General features: G+C 39.4%; 1 protein-coding gene across 6 annotated transcripts in view; it reads right to left on the reverse strand.

The window, feature by feature from the left end:
* Nucleotides 1–15,519, reverse strand: part of ASXL2 (ASXL transcriptional regulator 2) — a 140,013-nt gene that overhangs the window by 74,996 nt on the left and 49,498 nt on the right. For 4 of the 6 annotated variants that reach the window (XM_045979120.1, XM_045979124.1, XM_045979123.1 and 1 more), the window contains 2 exons: nt 7,313–7,395; nt 2,674–2,676 (listed from right to left, as the gene is read on the reverse strand). In XM_045979120.1, the coding sequence (XP_045835076.1) occupies nt 2,674–2,676; nt 7,313–7,395 (86 nt within the window). Of the gene's footprint in view, nt 1–2,673; nt 2,677–7,312; nt 7,396–15,519 lie in introns of those variants that run through there. The other 2 variants (XM_045979121.1, XM_045979125.1) reach the window with 2 other exon arrangements.

Raw genomic sequence — 15,519 nt, forward strand, 5'->3', positions numbered from 1 at the left:
CTTGATTCATATGGGAGCATGTAAAAAGAATTTACCTTTACCCAATGAGAGGTCTGGCCGTTGCTCCTGGAAATAATCACAAGGCCCTATGAGAGACTTGAGCCACCCAGACAGCAACACTGTAATTTTGGGTAGGGTCTTTTATTTTTTTAAGATTTTATTTATTGGGGCACCTGGGTGGCTCAGGTCATGATCTCAGGGTCCTGGGATCGAGCCCCGCATCGGGCTCTCTGCTCGGCGGGGAGCCTGCTTCTTCCTCTCTCTCTGCCTGCCTCTCTGCCTACTTGTGATCTCTGTCTGTCAAATAAATAAATAAATTCTTTAAAAAAAAAAAAAAGATTTTATTTATTTACTTGACAGAGAGAGACAGTGAGAGAGGGAACACAAGCAGGGGTAGTAGGAAGCTACCCGCTGAACAGGGAGGCCGATACAGGACTCGATCCCAGGAACCTGGGATCACGACCCAAGCGAAAGGCAGGCGCTCAGCAACTGAGCCACCCAAGCACCCCATGGGTAGGGGCTTTTAGCCACATCGACAATAAGATTAAGAGTGAGAGCCTGGGCCACACAGTATCAGATTATCTCTAGAGGGGCTAGACACTAGCAACTCAAGATCAGCCACGCAGGTCATAAATCATGCCTAGAGGATGAACCACCAATAAAAACTCTAGACACCAAGGCTGGAGTGATACCTGGCAGTGTTCCAGGCATATTATCACACACTGATATTGATATTTAACACTACCCTAAGTCATAGGGCAAGGATGACTGGAAGGTCTATATTTGGTAATTTACCTTAACTCTGCCCTATACATTTCTTCCCTTGGCTAATCTTCATCTGTATCCCTTCCCTGTATCCTTCCCATAATCATAAGTTTTCAGTGAGTTATACAAGTACTTCAACAAATTATGGAGCCGTGAGAGTAGTCTTGGGGTTCCTTGAACTATGCAGTTGGGACTAATGAGTGAAGTCAATCATGTGAACTGTTCCCTCTAACGTTGCAGTTGGCTAAATTCTCACATCGTGAGTTTTCTGGGGGTTTTCTCACCATTTTATTAAAGAGCAGACCCTGGCTGAGGAGATATACCACTGAAGGCAACAGATAAAATTATGAGAAAAGCTCTATCTTTCTGGCTAAGACAGGGAAAAAGAACACCGAAGGCTGGGGGTAGGGGAGATGGTATTCCTGAGAAAACAGAACAGGAGAAGGAATACCCTGATTCTCGCAGGAGGCATGGGCTCATCCTGGAGCTCTGTATACTTGGGACATTCCCAACCAACACAGGAAAAGCTTTGAGAACTGACCCACAGCTCACATCTCAGACTAATAACCCCGAGTGGCACAAGCATGAAACAAATCTCAAAACACTAGCGCAAAGGCTTTGAAATCGACCTGATTACTGAACCAACACCTACAGAAGAGCAAACATGTAGTCTGACAGCAATGGGATTGAGTAGAAAGAAGGATGAAAGGCACAAAACAAGGAATCACCATTCTCCAGAGGTTTATAATAGTAAAGCAGAGCCTAAAACAATATAATATTCAAAATGTCCAGAATACAACCTTAAATTTCTCAATAAACAATGATCCAGGAAAATGTAAGCAATTCTCAAGGGAAAAGCAATGGACAGCTGCCAACCCTGAGATTATCCAGATGTTAGACTTCTCAGACAAAAATGCATTCAATATTACTATAGTCCATGAGGGAAAAAGAGAAATGAACTAATATATAAGTGAAATAAAATGTATTATACTGCAAAACTCCAATTATTCAAAAGAAGGCTCAGATGGTTAAGTGTCTACCTTCAGCTCAGGTCCTGAATCATGCCCCATGTTAGGTTCCCAGCTCAGCAGGGAGTATACCTCTTTCTCTCCCTCTGCCTCTCCCCCTGCTTGTGCTCTCTCTCTCACGTGAATAACCAAAATCTTTTTTTTTTTTAAGATTTTATTTATTTATTTGAGGGAGAGACAGTGAGAGAGAGCATGAGTGAGGAGAAGGTCAGAGGGAGAAGCAGACTCCTTGTGGAGCTGGGAGCCTGATGCGGGACTCAATCCTGGAACTCCGGGATCATGACCTGAGCCAAAGGCAGTCGTCCAACCAACTGAGCCACCCAGGCATCCCTTTTTTTTTTTTTTAAAGATTTTATTTATTTGACACAGAGAGAGAGAGACACAGTGAGAGAAGAAACACAAGCAGGGGGAATGGGAGAGGGAGAAGCAGTATTCCTGCCAAGCAGGGAGCCCGATGTGGGGCTCAACCCCAGGACCCTGGGATCATGACCTGAGCCAAAGGCAGCCGCTTATTGACTGTGCCACCCAGGTACCCCAAATAAACAACAATAAACAAATAAATCTTTAAAAAAATCCCGAAAATCCACCAGATAAACAGGATAAATAAGAAAAAACATATGAGTTGGTTTTAAAACACTGTCAAGATTTTACATAAAAAAGTGAAGATAAAAGATTGATCGATGTCCTAAGGTGAGTAATCCTAGATCTGTTTCTACAGAAAACAGCCGTGTATCCACTCCGTTAGAGAGCTGATGGAAACAAATCAAGTAAACCAAAGTGGTGTGTGGGGCCAGACAATGATCTCAGTTATTCCACTGAAAAACTACTGAAGGCTGCTGATCTAGTTATCAATTTACTGATTTTTACCTCCAAATTCAACCTTCTTTATCCTTCTCTGTGGTAGTGGAGCTGGACCCTATAAACACTTCTCCTTTGCCAGCTGGCTCGGTGTTAAGTTCTGTCAGCAGAGCGCTGGAAGAACGCTGCAGACTGAAAAGGGGCTTTTCTTCTGGTTTTCCTGTACTCTTGCCTGCCCGCTCTTCCGCAGGCAGCACCCAGCAACATGAGGGACACTCAGTGGCACCAACCTTCAGCAAGGTTCAGCTGACTGTGGGTAGCTTCCCAGAAAATTCTGCTGGTGCCTCAGCTGGCTCTGCAGTGAATGTGGGACAACTGCCCAGCAGGAGGCTTTCCAGCAAATTCTATTAATACCCAGTAGGCAGTTTCCTATTTGCCAGGCCAGGCTACAGCACCAGTGATCTTTGTGTCCAGTGACCAGAGCCCCACCTACTTCATTAAGATAAGAATCACAATCTAGGGACATAGAGGGAGACCTCCAAAGTTACTCTTTCTTAGGGCACACTGCCTCAGCACTTTAGGTACTGGCTGCTCCCCTTAAATAGTTAACTTCTGGTTAACCAATTAATAACTTAACCAGTTAACTGAATAACTTCCCTGTTCACATTACCATGTAGCTTTTGTCTGGTGACCAGACCCGACTTATAAAACTGTATAACTCAAAGACTGCAAAAAACATCTCTGAAAAACCCTTTTAAGTTCTTGAAGAGACTAGTACCATCAGTCTTTCTCAGCCAAGAGCCAATCACTTCATGTCTAATACTTTTTTTGTTGGTTGGTTGGTTGTGGCAAAATACACGTAATGTACAAGTTACCATCTGAACCACTTGTAAGTGTAGATTTCAGTGGCACTGAGTACACTCATAATGTTGCACAACCATTACCACTGTCCATTTCCAGAACTTTCAGACCATCCCAAAAAGAACTCTGTACTAATTTAATCAATAACTCTCCGAACTTCCCTATTCTCAGCCCTGGTAACCTCTATTCTACTCTGTGTCTCTATCAGTTTGCCTGTTCTAAGTATCTCATATAAATGGAACTATATAATATTTGTCCTTTTTTTTCCCCTGTTACCACATCAGTATTTGTCCTGTTGTGTCTGTCTTATTTCACTTAGCATGTTTTTCAGGTTCACCCACATAGCATGTATCAGAATTTCAATTCTTCTTTTTTAAAGGTTTTATTTATTTATTTGTCAGATAGAGAGAGAGCACAAGCAGGGGAGCAGCAGGCAGAGGGAGAAGAAGTCCCTCATGTGGGACTCATCCCAGGATTCTGGCATCATTACCTGAGCTGAAGGCAGCCGCCTAACTGACTGAGCCACCACGGCGCCCCAGAATTTCAATTCTTCTTAAGGCTGAACAATATTCCACTGAATGTGTATACTACACTTTATTTATACAGCCATCTTTTGATGGACATTTGGGCCGTTTCCACTTTAATATATTTTAAAATAAAACAATATAATATGGACTACTCAAAATTAAGTGAGCTTCTTCAGAATGGGGAACACATGGAAAACTACAAAGGGAAAAAAGGATTGAAAGCCATGTACTGAGGACTAAAGACTGAAAATTAACTAAAAAGTAGCATATCTTCAATAAAGAAATTCTCTATTTCATTCTGTCTTAAATGACCTGTCTAAAAACTTTAAAATTTTAAGACGATCACTTAACACATCACTGCAGCAAGAGGATAAGCTGGGACTATATCTGAGTATGCTCTTCCAACGTCTGACACTTCATACACACATACATACAAGTAGGTTTTCAACGTCTGGTATACACCAAGCACAAAAGAGGAGGGGAAAGAAAAGGAGATGCCACTGCCCTCACGGAGCTCCCTTAATACAAGCTGTAGAGAAGCTGTGTGATTTAAGATCACAAAAATATGTAATTTCAAGTCTTATGAAGAAATAAAGAGAACACTATAATACACTAAAAAAGGAAATTTGCTCTAGCTCGTAAACTCAGCCAAAGTTCTCTGAAAAACACATATTCAAACTGACACCTGACGAATAAGATGGAACTGGGAGAAAAGCACATTTCCTGCTATGAAGGCATGATATACAAAGGCTAAGGTGGGAAACAGCTTCCCTACCTATTTGAGAATTGACAACATACAATACTTAAAGCGATGAGAATGGAAAATTGCACTTAAGTTAGAAGGTAAAGAGCAGGGATGCCTGGTGGTTCAGTCCTTAAGCTCTGCCTTTGGCTCAGGTCATGATCCCAGGGTCCTAAGATGGAGCTCCACCTTGGGCTCCCTGCTTGGTGAGCCCGCTTCTCCCTCTCCCACTGCCTGCCGCTCCCCCTGCTGTGCACACATGCACTCACGCCTGTCGAATGAATAAATGAATGAAAGAATGAAAGAAAGAAAGAAAGAAAGAAAGAAAGAAAGAAAGAAAGAAAGAAAGAAAAAGATACTGAGCAAAAAAACTGAGAAGGAAGAAGGAAGAATGCCTGTGGTCCTTCAGGAAGGAAGCAGTCTTCAGCTGTGTTAAAAGTTAAGAAGCAAGAGCCAGGTACTAAAAGTCACATGGAGTTAACAAAATGGAAGTCACTGGTGAGTTAGAACTGCTTGTGGTCCCATAACTGCATCACAACAATATAGTTTAAACAAGAACATCTACTTATAAACTGTTACCACTAAGCAAAGCCAGAAGCTATTTTTGATGACTCTTCCATCTGGTTACTTTTTCTAAATTTCTTTTTATCCTTCTTTGTTTATTCACTATTCTTTATTTATTTACTATTCTTGTCTGCTCCCTAGAAATGATCATGACAAGTATAAAATCATAGAGCCTTAGAAATTTGGAGCTTGATGACCCTGCAACTGGCATTCAGAGCTACGGGACTGATGGGAGTCTGGTCTCTATACACCAGATACCCTGGTCAATTTCCCCAGTGTTTCAAAAATCTAATTTTTAAGGGGAAAAAAAAAACACTCTTGCTCATTCCTATTCTATAAGTCAACACCGTTGTAAAAGAATATTAGAATATCTCAGTAGAATTGTTTCTCAGACCACAAAAATTACTGTTTTTCTCCTACAGCTTTGCAAAAATTGGTGGTATTAAATAGACATAATGCAGGGATGGGGTAACTGGGTGATGGACTTTAAGGAGGGCACATGAGGTAATGAGCACTAGGTATTACATAAGACTGATGAATCACTAAACTCTACCTCTGAAACTAGTAATACACTATATGCTAATTAACTGGGTTTAAATTTTTTTAAAAAGTAAAAAAATTAGGGGCGCCTGGGTGGCTCAGTGGGTTAAAGCCTCCGCCTTCGGCTCAAGTCATGATCCTAGCGTCCTGGGATCAAGTCCCATATCGGGCTCCTTGCTCGGCAGGGAGCCTGCTTCTCCCTCTGCCTCTGCCTACTTGTGATCTTTCTCTCTCTGTCTCTCTCTCTGACAAATAAATAAATAAAATCTTTAAAAAAAAAAAAAAGCTAATTTCTTAAATGCATTTCAATGTTTTAATTTACAAATGTTCACACAAATTCTGAGACGCATTACATAAAATGAAATAATACTAATTTATATTTCATTGTTTCATAGTAATAAAACAAACCTAATTTATTCCCAGCATACTGACATTTGGCCACAAGTCAAAACAAAAATTTTTTAGCTGTGTTAGCAAAGGGCCGAGAACTCAATTTTGTAATAAAGAAAATGAGAATTAAAATCTAGAACACATAATAGCTACGTATCAAAAAACTTATTACTGCCCATTTACAAATATTTCAGCACAGCTCACTATTACTCTGGCATCTGAGCTGAACAATTCTTCAGTGTGAAGGACTGTATAGCACAATATGAGACATTTAGCCTCCCTGTTTCCTGAACATTACATGCCACAGTGCTCCCCTTCTTTCCAGACACTCTGAAAATCACAAATAAGCCCATAAATTCTGGACACCTTCCCTAAGGGCGTTTACACAATGTCACCCCTACTTGAGAACAACCAGCAGCAGCTTTAAAACACTGCAACTTTTTCCACCTTAGCGACATAGCTCAGGCAGACTCCCAGATTTCCACGTTAATAACACCAACTATGCTGACCGTAATTTTAATGTTTCTTGATGGCAGAGAGTCTTGATTATGAAGTGACTATTATGTGCTATTATTAATACAAGGCTCTTAGAAATTAAGTATGTTTTATCTTTGGTCCTGTATTAACTGACCCTAAGCTGTTTTATTTGCTGTACATAAAATCATTACTTGAAATATATACTGCTTTGTTTTTATGTTTTCCACTTTATTCCTCTGGGCCAAGGTTATTTCTTCTTAGACTGTCCACCTCTAGCATCCTCCCTGTACTAGACAGTACTTTTCATCTGCTAATGACAAGCTTATTAAATCAAAAACCTGAACTCATAGATGAAGGCTTGAAGATGGCTCCAGGCCTTCCTAAGAATTAAAGTGCATGGGTTGGACACAGCTAAGAAGTTGTTTTTTTTTTAACTTACTTGTGGTTTTGTGACTGTGCTATGACCAAAAACTTCGAAGATCTGACAACTAAATAAATCAGAAACTAGCACAGCAGTTATTACTAAATAATCAATCTTCAGGAGTAATGTATACTGCTTACACGATGAAATACTCTAATCAAGTATTATAATTAACACTAATGAAATTTAAATAACTCACCTGATTTCTTTTAGTCCTTCTCTCTGTATAACTTGAAGAATTTCTTTATGACTCATGGGTGTATTGGGATATTTTTCTAAGACCTGAGAAACAAGTATATAATAATAAATTATTTTTTCTTATTTTAAGTTACAATAATTATATATATAATTATATTTCTTATTCTTATTAAAACTAAGTATTAACATCATCCAGCACATATATATCCAGAGACTTTCTATCCCTTATATTTTGGGACAACAAGAAAAACAGAAAATTAATGGAATATAAATAGGTTCTTCTCTCTTTTAGCCACAAACCACATGTGAAGTCCTGAAATAGAAATAGATCAAAAGAATAAGATTAATAACTAAATTATTATTGTGTAATATGAAATTGTTTACTTTCTGCCTCCAACCCCCATCACATGCCTACATGTGGATCTATTGCAAGTACTTAAAGATTATCCATCTTTACATTTCTTTTTTTTTTTTTAAAGATTTTATTTATTTATTTGACAGAGAGAGAGATCACAAGCAGAGAGGCAGACAGAGGGGGGGTGGGGGAAGCAGACTCCCCGCTGAGCAGAGAGCCCGATGCGGGACTCGATCCCAGGACCCCGAGATCATGACCCGAGCTGAAGGCAGAGGCCTTAACCCCCTGAGCCACCCAGGCACCCCCATCTTTACATTTCTGGCAAAGATTAGTATGCCATGAGTGCTCAATAAATTCTTAAACAAAACAAATGAATAATACAGTTGTAGGGGGCGCCTGGGTGGCTCAGTGGTTTAGGCCGCTGCCTTCGGCTTAGGTCATGATCTCAGGGTCCTGGGATCGAGTCCCGCATCAGGCTCTCTGCTCGGCAGGGAGCCTGCTTCCCTCTCACTCTCTCTGCCTGCCTCTCTGCCTACTTGTATCTCTCTCTGTCAAATAAATAAAATCTTTAAAAAAAAAAATACAGTTGTAGGAATATTAAAAGGTACCTAAGTTCTGGCTCTGGTAAAAAAAAAAAAAAAAAAAAAAAAAAGGAATAAGCATAGTCTGTCCTGTCTCTCAGGCTGAATATAATTAAAAACCTGGACAGAAGGCATGAAGCAGCTATCTAAAGACCCTGGAAATGGTAGTCAGCCTGGAGCAGGAAACCACAACAATAAGTTATAACCCCAAACCCCAAAGTGAATTTTCTGGTTTTGTTTCCTCTGGGACCACTCAGCCTAGACTCAAAGGCAGTACAAATTCAGAACTGTCAACAAAGTACAGACAGAATTGGCTCCAAAAGAATTCTTTTTGGTCTAAGTATCCATAAAGGGGGCCCCTAAGGAGATGGGGTTTTCTAGGTTTTTCCCTCTTCCCCTTGACCTATGCCCCCAAACAAGCCAAGGGCAGCAGCCCTGGCAGTGATAATATCAACAGTGACCAAACAGGAACCTAAAACTCCAATAAAACAGAATTCTTTTGTTCCCGTAAGTGTGAAGGGAATCCACATGGCTTTCTTTCTCTGCCATCTTGTTTGGCATCAAACTCAAATGTGGTTGTGGAAGTATACAGTAAAACAGAGAAATGAAGCCCCAACTGTCCAGCCATGGGACAAGGAAGAGGGTCTCTAGGAGCCAGAGAGTATCGGGGAACTTGCAAAGAGAAAGGAGCTCGCGAAACTGATACCGTGAAGATCTAGAAACACTCCCAGAACTATGCATATGTGTATTTGACCCTAATTGTACTATCACATCCCCAAATTAGCCACTAGGGGTGCACACACGGAACAGACCCGAAGCCCTCTGCAAAGGCTTTGAAAACTAGACATAGGAATTTTAGTGCAAAGAAAATGGATTGGAAGTTTGTGATCTGAACCTAACAAAGTCAAATGCCTGCTTTTAAAAAATCGCCCTCCCCCCATCACTCTCCACTGAATTTAAACTTGACCTTTTGAAGCATAGTTATAATAGCTGCTTTAAAGTCTTTGTCTGGGGACGCCTGGGTGGCTCAGTCATTAAGTGTCTGCCTTCAGCTCAGGTCATGATCCCAGAGTCCTAGGATAGAGCCCCATGTTGGCCCCCTGCTCAACGGAGAGCCTACTTTTCCCTCTCCCTCAGCCTGCTGCTCTGCCTAATTATGCTCTTAATCAATCTGTCAAATAAATAAATCTTTTTTTAAATATAAATATATAAAAATTAAAGTTGTTTCCATTTCTTAGCTATTGTGAATAATGCTGCAATGAATACAAGGGTGCAGATATCTCTCCAAAGATACTGATTTCATTTTCTTTGGATATATACCTAGAAGTAAAATTGCTGGTAGTTCTCTTTAAAATTTTTTGTGGAACTTCCATATTGTTTTCCATAATGGCAACTTATGCCGCTTATGTAGCAGAGAGAGTTTTTTTTTTTAAGGTTTTATTTATTTATTTGACAGAGAAAGAGATCACAAGTAGGCAGAGAGGCAAGCGGAGACAGAGGGGGAAGCAGGCTCCCTGCCGAGCAGAGCCCGGTGCAGGGCGTGATCCCAGGACTGGAGACCGTGACCCGAGCAGAAGGCAGAGGCCAAACCCACTGAGTGACCCAGACACCCCCAAAAAGAGCTTTTATATAGAGAAATACACACAAAAGATGCTCACATAAGAACACAAAAGACTGATATACTTACTAAAAAAACAAAACCTGAACCCACAAAAAAACGTATCTTCCTATAAAGACTATCTTCCTATTGTGCTGCCCAGATAACACATATAGAATTTTTAAATTTCTCCCTTAAGGGCGCCTGGGTGGCTCAGTGGTTTAAGCCACTGCCTTCGGCTTAGGTCATGGTCTCAGGGTCCTGGGATCGAGTCCCGCGTCGGGCTCTCTGCTCGGCAGGGAGCCTGCTTCCCTCTCACTCTCTCTGCCTGCCTCTCTGCCTACTTGTGATCTCTCTCTGTCAAATAAATAAAATCTTAAAAAAAAATAGTTTTAAATTTCTCCCTTAATTTGTAAATATTTCTCACTGCCTCATGGTTTACAAACATTGCATAGCCATTCTACTTCATCTGAAACTCACAACAATGCAAGAAAGAGCAGAATAAGTTATGTCAATTTCACAGGAAGAAAAGTAATGCTCAGAGAAGTTACAAGCATAGCCTGAACTTAGAAGGTAAATAACGTATATGAAAATAAGAACATCTTAAAAAAAAAAAAAAGAAGAAGAACATCTTTAACTTATGGAATAACCATGAGCATCAAAGGAAATATTTCACTTTGAGCTGCTTTGCTTAAAACTGGAAAAAAAGCAAATTCTCGGTAATTGTGTTACTGATTCTTTTTTCACTGTAACAAATGCCAAATGTTTCAGATTATTTTTAAGTTTTCAAACAAGTGGAATTGCTGCATAAAGTTATTTTAATATTACCAAATTGCTATCTACCAGATGTATAGAAGTTTCACTATACCATTAACCAGCATTTGCATCATTTCAAAAATCCTTGGTGACTATTTTAAACATACAGATATGTAATTTTAAAATTAGTTAGTTTAAAGTTAGTTAGTTACTAATGAGGTTTAATTTTTCACATCATTAGACATTTATATTTCCTCTGTTGAATGACCCTGACATGAGGTCATAAGCTACTTGATCTAAATAATAAAAATCAGATTAAAAAAATAAAATTATTGGGCCGCCTGGGTAGCTCAGTGGGTTAAGCCTCTGCCTTCGGCTCAGGTCATGATCTCAGGGTCCTGGGATCGAGCCCCGCATCAGGTTCTCTGCTCAGCGGGCAGCCTGCTTCCCCCTCTCTCTGCCTGCCTCTCTTCCTACTTGTGATGTCTCTCTCTCTGTGTCAAATAAATAAAATCTTTAAAATTTTTTCTTAAATAAAAAAAATTAAATTATTTAAAAACGTATAAAATTTAACAACCACAGAGGTGCCTGGCTGGTTCAGTCAGTGGAACATGGGACTCCTGGTCTTCATGTAATGAGTTCTGCCCCGTGTTAGGCATAGAGCCTACTTAAAAAACAGGTAACAAAAAACTTAGCAATTATATCACAGAAGTATCAGAGAGTTGTCTTAACACTAGAAATACACTGCTTTGGGGTGCCTGGGTGGCTCAGTGGGTTAAGCCGCTGCCTTCGGCTCAGGTCATGATCTCAGGGTCCTGGGATCGAGTCCCGCATCGGTCTCTCTGCTCAGCAGCGAGCCTGCTTCCCTCTCTCTCTCTCTCTGCCTGCCTGTCTATCTACTTGTGATCTCTCTCTGTCAAATAAATAAATAAAATTTAAAAAAAAAAGAAAGAAAAGAAATACACTGCTTTTATTCCATTACAGAAAGCAGAATAGTCAATGAGTTTACCAAGTCTACCTAAATGTATTTCTTTCAATAAGTTAAAAAAGTAAAACTATACACCTTATTGGCCCAAAGCAGAAAACTACATTAAAAACACTGGTATGGGTACTGCTCCGTATTTAGTTGCTATTCTAGGCAGACTCAGTTTCAACACAGAAATTCTTTCCCTCTCTCTCTGCCCCTCCTTCACCCCAAGACCTGGGCATGCACTCTCTCTCTAAAATAAATAAATACATTTTTAAAAAATTTCTCTGGCATATCAGATTTTTTTTTTTTAAGATTTACTTATTTGACAGGGATCACAAGTAGGCACAGAGGCAGGCAGAGAGAGAGGGGGAAGCAGGCTCTCTGTCAAATAAACAAATGAGATCTTTTTAAAAAATATATAAATATATAAAAATTAAAATAAAGTTGTTTAAAATAAAGTTGATCTCAGGGTCCTGGGATCAAGCCCCGCATCAGGCTCTCTGCTCAGCTCCTGCTTCCCCCTCTCTCTGCCTGCCTCTCTGCCTACTTGTGATCTCTCTCTCTGTTAAATAAATAAATAAAATCTTTTTTAAAAATGCTACTTAAATCTTCAAAAAGTAACTATAATTCTTTAATATCAATTTAGACAATGTCCCCAATTTTCATAGGAAAAAATATTTTTTTCTTTTTTAAAGATTTATTTGAGAGAGTGAACAAGCGCGTGTGTGTGCCTGCTTCCCCCCTCTCTCTGCCTGCCTCTCTGGCTACTTGTGATCTCTGTCAAATAAATAAATAAAATTAAAAAAAGAAAACAACAACAAAACAAAACATAGATGGTTTGCTCAAAACTGTATCCAAAGATCCCTACACATCACATTTGGTTAACACAGGTCTTAAACTCTCTTTGAATTTTTGATTTCTTTTTTTCTTCCAATTTATTTACAAAGAAACCAGGTAGACTACACCACATGGTTTCCCACATTCTTTTTTTTTTTTTTTTTTTTTTTTAGATTTTATTTATTTATTTGACAGAGAGAGAGAGAGAGAGATCACAAGTAGGCAGAGAGGCAGCAGAGAGAGGGGAAGCAGGCTCCCCGCTAAGCAGAGAGCCCCATGCGGGGCTCGATCCCAGGACCCTGAGATCATGACCTGAGCTGAAGGCAGAGGCTTAACCCACTGAGCCACTCAGGCGCCCCGGTTTCCCACATTCTGTATTTCGCTAATCATATAGGTTTTTTTCCCCTCGTATTTCCTAAAAATTAGAATTAACACCTAAAGGCCTGCTCAGATTCAGATTCTCTTTTAGGAAAAACACTTCATAGGCAGTGTATTTCCTGTCACACCACATCAGAACACACAAAATTACCTGTGGTCTCTTTTTCTGAAATGACTATTATAAAGTTTCATATTACAAACTACAAATAATTTTATACTACATTACAAACAACAGTTTTCCACCAGCATTCCAACCTGTTGTCGGAACCCCTGATGATCACCACCTAGACTTGTTATTTAATTTAGGTGTTCGCAAATGGTGATAAAGTCTACCATGCCTCCTTCATTCATCAGCTAGAATCCTTCTAAAAAAACATTTTTCCTCCATCTACTATTTGGTTACCTGAAGGACGCACGGCTCACACACAAAAGGGTAAGTGCTTGTTTCTTTTAATGATTTTGAGAATAATTAGCTGGCTCTCCTAGTATGCTCCAATGGTGACCAGTAAATTTGGGTTGTTTTTTGGGAAGCATCATTAGAAATATTTTATGAATAACATTTTATGGAATATTATTATGAATTTTAATATATTTTTTGTGAATTACTGTATTTCCTCCCTTGCAAACAGGTTATTCGTGACCACTGTCCACTCAGTATATATTACGTTTGTATAAGTTCTATCTTCACATTCAATATAGTAAAACTTTAAAACAAATAATAAAATTTTACTGTCACATTTCCTACAAATATTTTTTCCAGCTTATTATTCATCTTTTCATTATGTTGCTTTTCCATGGAGGTTTTTATTAACTTCACATATCACAACTGACTGGTCTTTTCTTTTGATTTCTTTTTTTTTTAAATTAACATATAATGTATTATTTCTTTGGATTTCTTTTAGTACTTCTAAATTTATCTTCTCTCCCTTCGATAGCTTAATATTTTACCATCTTTTCATTTCCATCTAACTTTGAATTCACTAAATTTTTAAAGGAGAAAATATGCACAGGGGTGCCTAGGTGGCTCAGTGGATTTAAGCCCCTGCCTTCGGCTCCAGTTGTGGTCCCGGGGTCCTGGGATCGAGCCAGACATTGGGCTCTCTGCTCAGCGGGGAGCCTGCCTCCTCCTCTCTCTCTCTGCCTGCCTCTCCGCCTACTTGTGATCTCTGTCAAATAAATAAATAAGATCTTTAAAAAAAAAAGAAAGAAAGAAAGAAAATATGCACAGAGTGAGAAAAAAATGTACACTTAGTAGAGAAACCCAAGAGTGAGAGATGGAGAAACAAAATGGCCACATATATTTCTGAGCAAAAATACTGTATTCCACCAAATCAGTACTACATACTATTATATATTATATTACTATTCCTATTACATTATTTTACTACAAGTTTAATGTAAACAAGACCACAGTACGTTTACAAAACATTTAGCTTACTTTAACCACAGGAGGGCAGTGTTTACCAAATAAAAGTATCATTCCTTTGGAATTGTTCAGGGAACTACTTATAAAATAGTTTCTATTACTACTTCATGACAATTGGAGTAGCTCCTCAAAAGAATTTTTTGTTTTAATGTAAACCCTATGCCCAGAGTGAGGCTAGAACTCACAACCAAAGATCAAGAATCACCAGCCAGGAGACGGTGCTCAGAATAATTAAAATTAACACCACACTGAATTAAAGCATTATAAATTAGGTTTTTGATGTGTACTTAAGGGGTGCCTGGGTGGCTCAGCCAACTAAACATCTGCCTTTGGCTCAGGCCATGATCCCAGGACCCTGGGATCAAGACCCACATCTCTGCCTGCCTGCCACTCCCCCGAGCTTGTGCACGTTCTCTTTCTCTGTCAAATGAAGCATTAAAATCTTTAAAAATAAATAAAATCCACTTAATTCATCTATTTCTTTACTCATAGGTTCTTCCATCCAGCTAATAAAAAAGATATTAAAATTATACTTTCAGTACCAGGAATAATGTAGAGGGCCCCTAAGACTCAAGTTTAACTCTAGAGTAAATAACAGCACTATTTCAATTATTCCTGCACTTTTGAGTTCCTTCCAGATACGCAGAGATATGCAGACCCTAAATTCTACATCACCTAGATGATTTTATTTTACATTTTAAATGTACAGGTAAAAATATTATAATCTTTATAGATTTGTATCGGTGTTATGTAACTTATCCAAAAGTTTCAATTGGTATAACTAATGTCACAGTAATGAAGAGGGTCACCCAGAGCATATGCAGAATGATGAAAGCCTATGCTACAGAACCAAAACACCAATGCCACAGAGTCAGAGAAAAGCCAGCAAATAACTACAGAGTGCCAGAATAGGAAGAAAATCAGAAGATCATGATCCCTCGGAAAAGACAAGATTTCTAAGGCGGCTGGAATGATCAACAATGTCAAAAACCGACTAGGAGTTGAGATAACAACCTCAAAATCCACTGTATTTTGCAACAAGGAGCTTTACAAGTTCAGATTCCACTTAAGAGGGAAGAAATCAGACTTGAGAGGGTCTAAGCACTCCACAGGAGGGCCAGAGGCGGCAACAGGGAGTTAAAAGAACTCTTCCTACAACAGTGAAGGAAATGTGGAGTCGAGGAAAAATCCTGTAGTCAAATGGACCTGATCAAGTTTTACGGAACCAGGATAAAAGGAAACAAAAGTACCCCTAGCTGCCCAATTCCCCCCATCCCAACACGAGTCGGGAATAGATGACCCAGACAA

The sequence above is a fragment of the Meles meles genome, chromosome 15 (assembly GCF_922984935.1).
Source record: "Meles meles chromosome 15, mMelMel3.1 paternal haplotype, whole genome shotgun sequence".
In the NCBI taxonomy this organism is placed as follows: Eukaryota; Metazoa; Chordata; class Mammalia; order Carnivora; family Mustelidae; genus Meles; species Meles meles.